The sequence below is a fragment of the Eurosta solidaginis genome, chromosome 5, assembly GCF_040869045.1.
Source record: "Eurosta solidaginis isolate ZX-2024a chromosome 5, ASM4086904v1, whole genome shotgun sequence".
NCBI lineage: Eukaryota > Metazoa > Arthropoda > Insecta > Diptera > Tephritidae > Eurosta > Eurosta solidaginis.
The window spans coordinates 19,477,304-19,490,734 of record NC_090323.1 but is presented as its reverse complement, the minus strand read 5'-3'; the positions used below and the strand labels follow the sequence as shown (position 1 = coordinate 19,490,734).

General features: G+C 36.9%; 1 protein-coding gene across 4 annotated transcripts in view; it reads left to right on the top strand.

Annotated features, from left to right (window-relative positions):
• Nucleotides 1-13,431, top strand: part of Su(z)12 (Polycomb protein Su(z)12) — a 237,556-nt gene that overhangs the window by 36,348 nt on the left and 187,777 nt on the right. The window contains exon 7 of one of the 4 annotated variants that reach the window (XM_067792245.1): nucleotides 6,030-6,460. The exons of 2 other annotated variants lie outside the window; for them this stretch is intronic. In XM_067792245.1, the coding sequence (XP_067648346.1) occupies nucleotides 6,030-6,418 (389 nt within the window). In that variant the 3' untranslated portion in view covers nucleotides 6,419-6,460. Of the gene's footprint in view, nucleotides 1-6,029; nucleotides 11,449-13,431 lie in introns of those variants that run through there. One more of the 4 variants, XM_067792244.1, reaches the window with a different exon arrangement.

The window sequence follows — 13,431 nt, the reverse complement described above, 5'->3', positions numbered from 1 at the left end:
CTTTGAGTTCTTCACAACGACTTAATGCATTCACAAAAACTGTTGCGTTATATATGGTCTACGAGACGAGGTAATAAGAATGAAATGGTAATTTCAATTCTACCTGCTGTGTCTTGTGGTGGCTTAAAAAAAAACAACACAAGCAATTTTACGATCTGCAATTGTCACAGTGATACCTTCTTTTTTTAAAACGGTTGAATAAAAAACCCACACAACTATGTTTACGACATGCAAATGCATCACAGTGATGCCTTGGTTTTAAAAGGGTTGTAAAAATGCAAATTTCTAATAAGTTTTTTTAATTTCTTTTCTATTACTAAGTTAAATTCATTTTTTCATTTACATATGTTCTGACGAAATAAATTTCTAAAGAGAAAAATAAACTCCAAAAAGAAAAAACATAGGCATTTCGCTGATTTTTTCATGTAAAGTGCAAAACTGGCGATTGGCATCGGTGGGTCGGCCCTCCAAAGTTAGTGGGGGTCGGCCATACATTTGGACTCGATTGGAGCACTCTAAATGGGTCAAAGTGGGATTTTTCAAAATTTGCCCCTACCCAAAAGTTCGACCCAAATTGGAGGACACCAGAATTCGTTTTAGAGGTATGGTTCCTTCGGCAAAGTTTCTTTATTTTGCCTCCCCACAAATCGACCCGGCCTAATATATATATATATAGCCAAATACTATTGGCCCCCAAATGCTTTCATATTGGTGGATACCATAACTTTGATCCCAGGGTCGTTTGGCATCGGAAGTTTTTGGGTGTATTTCAGCTATAATAAATAAAAAGTACAAATTCAGCTCTCATACGGAATAAGCAAAAAACTGCAAATTCCATTTTTCGAGCATGGATCGTAAAACGTAATACAGGCATAGGGTGACGATCTGAGTTTATTTAGCCATGTCCTTTTGTCTGTTTCGTATAATAATCTTTTCGTAATTTCTACCCCATTTTAACAGCTAGAAGATTAAAATTTCACCAAATACATTTGTATGTGGCATATATTATTGTTTGAAAAAATCGTAGAGATCGGTCGTATATGTATATAATATAGCCCGTTTTATTGTAAACAGATGTAATCAAAAATTTTAGTTTTTCGAAATTTTAACATACCTCACAAGAATCTACTGGTGAGATTATGTTTACATGCATAGAATACTCCTAGAGGCAGTGTCACTGCTACAACAACAACAACAGAGGCAGAGATGATCCTGGCATCGACCGCAGTGACAATGTCTTAGAACGTCAAGGCCTATCTGTCCGGTCAGGCGATGCAAATCTAGAAATCATCAACATCTACATCCCTCCTGTCACCTGTTGCCCCAGTGGATACCGCCCTAATATCGAGGCCTTACTCACTGGCAACAATCGCATTATCTTAGGCGATTTCAATGCCCATCACGACCTATGGCATTCAAACTTGCGGGCGGACAGTAGGGGTGAGATGTTGGCGGATCAAATAGACGAAACGACGTTCTGCACAATAAACGGAGACGCCCCCACACGTATGGTAGGAAGCTGTCATAGCTCGCCAGATATCTCTATCGTGAGCCCAGAACTCGTAAACTGCGTCAACTGGCAGCCGATGGTAACATTGGCATCCGACCACCTGCCCATACTTATTTCGTTCGAGCGTACCGCCGACTTCATCGTCACCGAAAAACGCACTTTCATAAACTTCAAAAAAGGAAAGTGGGAAGAATACAAATCTGCAACAGACAACAGCTTTGCTGTCCTCCCTATCCCGACTGGTGCCCGCCAAGGGGAGCGTGCCTTCCGTAAGGTCATTGAATCCGCCTCGGCACATTTCATTTCCGCCGGGAGAATTCCCGAAATCGCGACTTTATAAGACAATTTGATCCAGGCGACCCCCAAATAAGGGATATAAACCAACGCATCAGATTGCTTGTGGACGAACACAAGCAGGCGAAATGGGAAGAGCACCTAAGAGGTTGTAACCTCTCTACCGGTGTAGGTTAACTTTGGTCCACCGTAAAGTCCCTATCGAATCCGACTAAGCACAAAGACAAAGTTTCCATCGCCTTTGGCGATAAGGTGCTGTCGGATGCGAAAAAATGCGCGAGCGCTTTCTGCCGACAATATATAATGCATCCTACGGTCGACAAAGATAGACGGAGAGCCAATAGACACGCACATAAACACAAACTCAGCGCGTCACCAATTACCATCACCGCTAGAGAGGTTGAGGACGCCATTGGTCGCGCTAAACCATCCAAAGCAGTGGGCCCAGACGGCATAGCCATGCCGATGCTTAAAAACCTAGGGAAAGAGGGTTTCAAATATTTAGCGCATGTCTTCAACCTGTCTCTTTCCACCTTTGTCATACCCGAGAAATGGAAAATGGCCAAGGTGGTCCCGCTACTAAAGCCTGGGAAACCAGCTAACGTAGGTGAGTCATATCGTCCGATATCTCTCCTATCGCCAGTGGCAAAGACGCTTGAAGCCATTTTGCTCCCTTATTTCCAAGCACATTTGCAGCTAGCCCCTCATCAGCATGGCTTCAGAAAACTCCATAGCACTACCTCCGCGCTAAATGTCATTAGCACCCAGATAAATTGCGGTTTGAATCAATATCCCCACCATAGAACAGTACTCGTAGCGTTAGACCTATCAAAAGCTTTTGATACGGTCAACCATGGCTCGTTACTGCAAGACCTGGAAGGGTCTACCCTTCCCCCATGTCTTAAAAGGTGGACCGCAAATTATCTGGGTGGTCGGCAGGCATCGGTGCAATTCAGAAACGAAACATCAAAACAAAGGAGAATTAAACAAGGGGTCCCACAGGGTGGTGTCCTATCCCCGCTTTTGTTTAATTTCTACATATCTAAGCTACCTTCACCACCGGAAGGAGTCATAATCGTTTCCTACGCCGATGACTGCACAATAATGGCTACAGGCCCAGGCCCAAAGATCGATGAGCTATGCAATAAAATAAACGGCTATCTCCCTGATCTCTCCAGTTTTTTCGCCTCGCGAAACCTGGCATTGTCACCGACTAAATCTTCCGCGACCTTATTTACAACATGGACGCCCCAAATGTCGACCATATTGAACATCCACGTCGATGGCACTACGCTACCGACTGTCCTACACCCCAAAATCTTGGGTGTGACGTTTGATCAGGATCTACATTTTGGTGCGCACGCAACCGCAATTGTTCCAAGAATTCAGAGCCGTAATAAAATCCTCAAATCCCTTGCTGGCAGTACCTGGGGAAAAGATAAAGAAACGCTCTTGACCACATACAAAGCAATTAGCCAGCCGATTACGTGCTACGCGTCACCCATATGGTCGCCAAGCCTAAAAACCACCCACTGGAAGAAACTACAGGCCTGCCAAAATACTGCTCTCAGAATCGCCACGGGCTGTCTTCTTATGTCCCCAGAACACCATCTGCATAATGAGGCGAGAATACTCCCCATCAGGGAGAGAAATGAGATGCTGACCAAACAGTTTCTGTTGAATACCCAGAAACCTGGGCATCCCAACAGACATCTGATTGACGAACCAGCACCGCCTAGGGGCCTAAGGAGTCATCTCCGTAAGCATTTTGAGGAAATACGGCACCTGAGAACCCAGCCGTATGAAGCGGAAAAACACAAGCAGGTCTTTGGTGAACTCCATAGACAGGCGTCGGACCTTTATGTCGGGAATTGCCCGGTGAATCCAGTACTTGAAGAAAAATATCCAGAACTCGCAGAAGAGGAACGCATACTCCCCAGGGAAACGCTCAACTTCGTTCTGGATACTGTAACGGTTAAACTCTTACCTATCCAGAATCAACCCCGACATACAAAATGTATGCCCTGCTTGCAATGTGTCCCCACATGACACCAACCATCTCTTTAATTGTAATGTGGAACCAACGCCTCTAACACCCCTTTCCTTATGGTCCACCCCTGTTGAAACGGCAAGTTTCCTTGGACTCCCGTTAGAGGATATTGATGACAATTTGTGATCGGTCGCGGCTATTAGGTGGGGCGAGCATTGCTACAACAACAACAACAACAACATGACCAGCTCAGAGGCCTTTGAATTTCATTTTGTAATGAAGTTGTATTCAAAAATAAAACTTTGTTTGCGTTTTCCCACCAAGTTAAAATTTTGAATTACATCTGTTTACAATAAAACAGGCAATATATGTACATTCATATTGTAACGAATTTAGGGAAATTCCGCTTATTTGCAACCTTCTGCTTACGTTCGTATCTCTAAACTGTTGAATGAAGCACTCCAATATTCTGTATTACTAAATGGTCTTTATTAGACTACTTTGAGAGTACTTCGTAACTTAACTTCACTTCGCAACTGATAGCGTGCTTAACCCTAGAAAGGTAAGACAGTTTTAACATACGTTGTTGGTAATATACGTAAATTTTACGTACTACATTTCCGTGTGTTATTTTAAATAAATGTTTAATAAAAACTCATTTGTCTTCAGTGTTGGTTTTATTGAATGAAAATACAAAGTTTTTGGTTTCTTAAACGAGGTTATAGAACAATTTATGAGAAATTATTCAAACATTATTGACATATCTTAATTTGATGCTCACGACACAGGTCGAATATAGACAACATTCATAGCCATAGTTTTTACGCTAATACGATGCACGAGATTGCTACTCATGCAAACATGACCATTCTTTCCCAAAAGCGTACGAACAATTGGATACATCTTTATTCTCGTTTAAATTTACTTGTGCTTTTGATGCTGATCTATTTTTTTTTGCTGAGGGAGGTTTACTTATATTTTCAGAGGCCGAATTCTGGGCGGACTCCGCGAATTTCATCAATTCCTCTTCAAAAGTGTTTTCCTCGAACTCAGGAGAATAGTGTGGATCATCCAAACTATCGTCACAATCAAAATCTACTTCCTCCTCAATTATGTCATCAGTAAAGCTTTCATCGCTATCAAGATTGTTCAAAAGAGCCTCTATTTCTGTATCCGCAAACCGACTTGAGTTTTCCATTTTTTCTTTTAATTTCAACTGAAATTCACACGGAACTTAAATTTCATCCACAAATATTTAGATATTATTAGCAAGACCACGTCAAACTTACGTTCAAAATTTTACCAGTTTTAGTAAGACTACGTAAAATTTACGTGCACACTTTTTTTTAACACCGATTAGAGCAAACCGTGAACTGATAACTGACTAAATATTCACTTGTATATGTAACACTAAAACAAAGCAAGCACTGCCCAGCGCTCACAGCGATAGGGCATAACGGTAAAATGTAACAGGACTTTTTATGCGGCATACACGTAAAATTTACGTATATTACCTTTCTAGGGTTAAATCAAACTGATTACTGACTACTCAGCTTGTGCTGCTTTTATACTCTCTGTCCAATTGTCTAAACGTTTCTTCTTCTAGAATTCTCTACCTGGTCACCAGCCCTACGCACGTGTATTTGTAGTGTGTAACCATATGCATGTGTATATGTGAGTACTACTTCGGCTGATGATGACATGCGTTTGTGAGTATCTCTCTGCTGCTTGTATGTATGTGTGTACATGATGATAATGTGTTTATGTAGCTTGCTTTAAGGTTTTTCTTGTTGTGCATTTATTTAGTGATGTGAATATTCGTAACAATATGTATATAACCTATTGTTCAGATAAGAGATCCGTGGTCTAGCTATCTCATGCAGACAATAAGAAACGTGAGACTTTGTGTGAGCATTACCGATCTATAATTTATTTGATGTTTATTGAAAATGTCGCTTATGTACATCTGTTCTCTATAATACACATCTAATGCAGCCGATTATTCGGATATTACGCATGGTATAAAATTATTGTACAGCTCCATTCATGAAAGTTATGAAGACTCGTTCGAAATTATTTTCGATACCATTCTAAAATTATTACATTATAAAAAATATAACTTACGGTACTAAAAATAATTAGATAAAAACTTCTAATCTTTATTATATTTTTTCCTTTTTATGCAATCACTGATTTATCATACCATCACACATTCACACAAATCAAAATTTCCAGATGCCGCCCCGCAACCAATTAGTAAACGTAATCGCATGTCGGAAGGTAATAGTAACAGTTCGCATGTAGGCGGAACAACAACACGAACAGCTGCACAGCGGCAATCAGCGGAGGGCATTACGACAAATGCCGTTGGTAATGTAACAACGTCAACAACAACCACAATGCCAAAGCGTTTAATTACCAGACGACAATCAATTGCTGGCACTATAAATATGAGCCATAACAGCGCCAACAATAACAATAACAATAGCACAGACACAACATTGCCAAAGTCAAACACCAAAAATGCAGCAGCAACAACAACTCCCGCCAAACACAATACCACAACACATCATTCATTACGTACACGCCTCTCAGTGCCATTAAACAAAATTGACAAACGTTAACGATAAACCAAGAACAAAATTTGACGCAAAATAAAAATTAAGGTAAAGCAGGAATATATACAGAATAGGGTAAATTCAATTACGTTATAATTACAATTACATTCCACAGTAGCTCTAATGAATAATGGTGTACAGCCTAGCAATCAAGTTTTTTCTAATGTCTTTAATACAATTCAAATAGTAATTTTCTTTCGTTTAGCGTAATCCAAGACATTTTATTTACAAAATTAGATAATATATTTATCCGCTTCCCGCCAATTTTTAGGAAAAATTAAAAGGAGCACGACGCAAATTGGAAGAGAAGCTCTGCCTAAAATCTCTCCGAAGGTTATCGCGCCTTGCTTTTATTTATTTAACCCCTTTATCGTAAAAAATAAAAAGGGTTTATAAACAGAGCTGCTCAACAACCCCTATACACTTGTAGCACTTTTGTTTTTGTTTTGCCCTGAATCATAGGGACAGATTCAAATTCACACTTTGAATATAAAAAAAAATGTCACAGCACTCCCATATGCCCTCACATATAATTTCGAATCATATGAAAATGCTTGAATTTCTTATGAAAGTGCCAAGAAAAAGCACTCTCGTATGAAGCTCAGGCACTTGTGTATGATAAAAAAAATGACACTAACAATTTGACAACTAAAAATTACTCAAAAACATTATAGCACTGAAAAAAATTTGTAATCAAAATTGATTCATAAATACAATTAAAATAGATAATTTACCGCGGAACTGAAATATATGGGGCATATGACCAAAGAATGTAAGCAAAACTGTACCAAAACAAGAGGAGCCTATTCTAACTTCATATGATATTAGTTAATTAACCTCAAGGAAAGTCAGTAACTAGTGATACCAAATTCTGGTGCAGAACTAGGCCTAGAGTGGCAAATAAGTATTAATTCGTTAATAGCTAGATTTTCAGTCATAAAATCGGCAAAATAACTGCTGCCTGCTTTAACGAGCTGCGGCTACATATGAGTACGCCTCTTTCTCACCACCAGTACGCAACTATCGAAAAAGTACCAAAAAGAAATTTGTATATAGTTAGGAACTAGTGAAAAGCTAAAGCAGCAGGGACAATTTCTACCGCCTAGCACATCGCCATGTTAAATTCGCCAGTTGAAAACATGTAAAAGAGATAGATGGCGAACTATTAGTGGTTCGGAATGCAGTAGAAATGCACCTATCTTGAACTAGAGATTCTCTTTACGGGGTAGTTTCTGCGACTTTTTATGTCAATTCGGTATATTATTTTTCTTGGTTGTGAGACATTTTTTGTCTGGAAGTGGAGGGAACCGTAAAGTAACCATGCCTATCATTTACTTGTTAAACATTTTATTAAACTCAAATGGTATTTCAGCACCTCTTTGTTGCTGATATATGTATGTAAATTTGAACACAAATTTAGAACATTACAAAAGCATTAATAAAGCATTTCAAAAGTTGTCAAACTCAATTTCCAATGCAACATTCGTGGAAATCTCTAGATTCACTTTTAGTATGATTACACAGGCCGACAAAATTTAACCAACATTCAAACCCAGAAACCAGACTATATATTTCCCAAGGTTTATGATGCGCTGAATCCAAATCTGACCTCAGAATTGCTCTATCAGCTCTGGTTTTATGTTTCTAAATTTTTCTACACCTACATGAAAATTTCAAAATGCAATATCTCAACGAAAAAAAAAATGATATTTGAGCAAACTCAGCGCCATTTGAAAAAAGAAGACTTGTATTTAAAGATGCCATCCTTTAATTTTGGTGAAAGAAAACATCTGCAAGCCTACATAACCTCAAATATGGGCAAAAAGGGTGTTTTTTGCACTTTTAGGTTAGGATATCTCGAAAACCAGAGCTGATAGAGCAATTTTGTGACCAGATTTCGATTCATCACATCAAAGTCCTTCGAAAATATATAGTTCGGTTTCTGGGTCTGATATGCCTGTGTTATTGAAACCCAATTTCCGACGATATATATATATGGAATATGTTCCCACAAAACTTGAGGCTAGAGGTCAATGTAATTTTTCGCTACTTTCAGAATTAAATTTATTGGCTCTTGTATGTTGGTGACATAACTATTGACGTAATATTTTAAGCAAATATTTTGTAACATGAAACTTAATATTCAACTTTTTCCGACCTCAAATAATTAAAATTTTTTAAATATATTTTTTTAAATACAAAAAAAGTTTCAGTGCACATACAATTTTGTACATGTGTTGTGATTCGCACTTCCATATCAAAAATTTTGAGCAGCACTGTTTATAAAGCTTTTTAAAGTGACATTTCGATACAAATTTCGGATTGTAAGAGCTTTATACCGTTTTTATTTTTTTATGAATAAGGAGCTTAATGTACATCAATGCGATTTTTTAACTGATCCTTTTGAAAAGAAATGAACAAGTTAGTGAGAAACTAAAATAATTTCGGAAATGTAAATGTCTATAAATTGTGATGTATGTAAGTAACGACTGCTTGGCTATAGCAACAAGAAATTACATTGTTGAACTTTTCTCTAAAACAAGCTGTCCAATATTTTCCACTTCATTATTTCGCGACAACTGAGAACTGGTACATAAAGTTCGGCAAATTCAGAACTCTACCGGAAAAATAAATATGGTTTAAAAAAAAACTAAGAAACACGCAAATATGGTGCCATTTTAGTAACTACATTCCACTTAGATATTTGATGTTGATAGCACCGTAGCACAGAGGTTCGTGTCTCCGCTATCAAGCACAACTCGTTTTGTAGCGAACTTCAATAATTGCTGCTAAATGGGTCTGTCTAACTCTCCTTTGCGCGCTTAGCCTAGAGAGTTACAAACAAGCCTACATACGAGTGGAGCTAATATAAGCGTGTTAATAAATACGGACGAAGACCAATGTAAAAAAATTGTGTACATTTGGACGAATAATCCCACAAAAAGTTAACGAAATACACAGCATCATCCTATGCCACTGCACTTCAAGAAAGGCGGCTTAGTGAAAGACAAGCCCAGAAGTGGGTGGCCAAAGGGATCAGCAAGCGCACAGTTGCAGAATAATGTTCTATGCCGACTCATGTCAACAAGAGATATTGCCGAAATAGCTAAAAGCATACATGTGTTAGTCACAGGGGCGGAAACTGTTATTCCTTTCATAATATAATTCCTTGCAAAACAATTAATTTTGGACTTCTAATATATTTGGATCAAGATAAAAATTATTTTCGGATTTTTATTACCTGAGTTCGATAGAACTAGTTAAACTCGGACTTTTAAAAATAAAAGTCCGGAAATAAAAGTTAAATCCGGACTTTATTTTTTAAGGCCAAAATAAAAGTTCGGCTTGATAACAAAGAAACGGCTTATCCGAAATAAAAAAAATGTTTTTAATTCGGATCCGCCTTTCTTTGTTATCAAGCCGGACTTTTATTTTGGCCTTAAAAAATAAAAGTCCAGATTTAACTTTTAACTAGTTCTATCGGACTCAAAAAATAAAAATGCAGATTTTACTTTTATATGTGGCATTTATGGAAAAAGTTCGAAAAATAAAAAGGATGCATGATTCGACATGATATTGCTATAGGAATACCTGGGAACTCAAACATTTTCACCTAGGACAATTTTTGACCAGGACTTTTTCGACTCCGAAAAAAAGTTATAATTATTTTCCGCACCTGGTTAGTCACGCGAATCAAGTATAGAAATTGTATAAGAACGTAGAAAAAAAAAATTCCAACCCGTAGTGAAAAAGCCATTGCACGTAAGCACTATGAACCAAATAGGCAAGCAACAATTTTTGTGTTTATGGACGACGAAACGCATTTGAACATGGACCTGAGAGCGTTTCCAGGTACACAGTTCTATTGCTTGCAGTCGGGAGCGGACATACCTGATTCGGAAAAAACCATCCACATAGAAAAATTTTTCAGAAATGTTATTATTTGGCAAGCTATTTGTTATTGGGCAAAAATCAACGGCGCTCTTTACGGCGGTAATCATCAACGCTGTGAAATGTACGTAAACGATTGTTTTCAAAAATCTCTTCTGTCATTACTACGTCGTCATAATGGTCCAACTATATTTTGGCTGTAGTTAGCTCTAGCAAATTACGCTCGTGACGTCAAAATGTGGGTCGTATATAACAGTTTACATAATGTACGGAAAAACTTGAATCTACACAACGGCGGTGCGTTGCATCCAACTGAGCGATATTAGGTTCTGATGAAAGCACAACTTTTGAAAATAGGTAAACCAACAAAAACCGTTACAGCAGAAAAAAAATTGTGGCGAATAGTAACGCTAAAAGTGGAGAGAACCGTTGTACAAAACTTGATGTCGCGTGTCTTCAAAAAAGTTGGGTCTTACGTACAGCAACGAAGAAACTGGTAAAACTTCCTTATAAAAACAAAAGTTCAAATAACGTGACTGTTTGCACTTTATGGGCTTATTTTAATTTGCAGAACTTTTTGTACCACTCCTTAAGTCCAAAACGTCTCCACTCACGTCATATATGAAAAAGGTATACGTAATCATTTTGAATTGCATTCAATAGAACTAAAAGTTTTTTTAAAGGACTTTGGAAAAAAGTAATTTTACAAAATAAAATTGATGTTAATTTGTCTAAATGCAGGAAATTGTGTTCGAAATGTTTTGTGAAGAATTAAGAAGTATTTTTTCAAGCCATTTATTACTTTCTACAATCAATTGTTTATTGTAATTGAAATTAGTTAACTGAATATTACCCCTAATTAGAGTATAAACTGGAGTGTGGTGTGGATTTTTTTGTTGGCGGTTATGGAACGCCTATTAGGGCGGACAAAATGTTTAAACTTATTTTTTCGTTACGTTTATGTTAAGTTTTTTCTTATATTTTTAAAAAAATTCTCTCTTATTTTAAATTAACCAAATTATTATTTTATTTGATAGAGGATGAAAAGTAAAAACCATAAATATTGAATTTATACATATTTATGTATGTGGCTATATTTTTAATTATAAGTTTAATAAACTATTATTATGAAAATGTATATTAAATCGTTTAAAATTTTATTTTTTTCTGAAAATGGACTCAAAATTTTACAATTCACAATTTATTTGAGAATTAAATGCTCTACAAAAATGATTCGAGTCGATTTTTTGACTCAAAGTTCACATAACAAAAAAAAAAGATTTTTTTTTTGAAACGGTCTAGTATATAAATATTGGTATACTAAATTTACTTTATGTGTACAACTTTAGCGACCAACCTATGAACGGTTCAGTTCGCGATTAATAAAGTAAATCTGCTACTTGCTAAGAGCGGTATAATTTCAAATGATGATTCCAGAAGTATGAGCATAGGAACATTAGACTGTGTCGAAAAAAAAGGAATTTAAGACCGCCTAAGCTTGAAACTTTAAGAGGGTCTTGGAAATTTTTATTAAATTTTTTTTATCCTTGCAGAGGCTGCCGAAATTATTTCTTCTTTTTTAAAGGTAACTTAGTTATTTGTCATCAGATAACTAAAACAGATATCGTTGTTATTTTTGTATTGAGGAGATCTTGAACTCTTACACTGGTCACGACTGGTCAAAATAATGTAATGTCACGAATATTACCAGTTTCGGCACGTCACTATGCCGCTGATGCCGCTGGTAAATAAATGCTTCAGAGCCACAACAGTTATCTAAGCAGATGAGACAAGAAAAAGCTACGCACACATGTACAGAGCAGCTAAGAGCGCAGACGGCATTACTACCACATATAAACAGCGACACAGCGCAGATTACATTACTCGCATATATACATACATAGAACACAACAGTGAATATCGACTGCTGAGTGGACAATCACCCTATCTTGTCTGCCGTTTCGAAAACGCCCTATCTTAGAAAGCATTGGAAGAACGCTCTATTTCAGAAATTATTTCAAAAATACCTTACCTCAGATTTCGGTTGAGGAACGCCCTAGCTCACAATTTGTTTCAAAAACGCCCTATCTGCGCTCAAATTCAATATATTTTGACATTAGCTGGGGCATTTACGAAATAGGGCGTTATGCAAACGTTTTATAAGATAGGGCGTTTTCAAAACGGCAGGCGAAATAGTGTGATATTCCACTCAGCAGTCGATATGAAATGCAGCAGATGAGAGAAATAAATAAACAACGAATCAAAAGGCTGTTCGTGAAAAGTCAAGACCCTGGGAGAAATAGGCGAACTAGGCAACTGAGAGTATAAAAGTGGGGCAGTCTAAGTGATGGGGAATCAGTTTGGTGGAGTACGCGCATAATTTCAATTGTGAAGATTTACTGCCAGCGTAGTGCTGTAAATAAAGAGCATTTCATATACAGAACAATTGCAGTGTATTCTTAAGTTCAACGATTCGAACGACAACAGAAGGCGCAAGCTAATCGATTAAGATTCGCGACAGTAATGTCTATTCTAAAAATCGGATGTCAAATAACAAAGTTACAGTAAAAAAAAAACTGGAAACCCTGAAGCTGTCGTTACAACTTTTTTACTTCGTATATGAACGAACATACTTCAGTGCACATTTATGATCAAGTATGAAAGTAAACGATTTTCTATGCAAATTGAAAATAAAAAAATCTATGGTCGAATATGTTTAGATGTATTTTGTGGTACTGCCATTTCGATAACAATCATACATATGTATATATATGACGCTATGATTACAACGACATTGTTATGTCAAAAGAAGAAAATTTTTAATAAAAATAACAGTAGAAAACATGAATTCATATTATTTTTATTTGTATGAATTTTTTTCAAATTATACTTATTATTATTTTTAATTGTTGTTCGTTAAAAAAATTAGTTTAAGAAATAATTGAAAAGTGTGTTATTTGATCAAGTGACATGATTGTAATGCAAATGTATATTTAGACTAATATATGCATTAAGGAGAGGGGGGGGGGGGGAGGGGTATTTTGTTATTTATCAAAAATGGACTTAAAACAATTGGGCAATTAACAAGAGTGTCGTATTCATGTACAATTTTAAGATTTGAGTTGTGT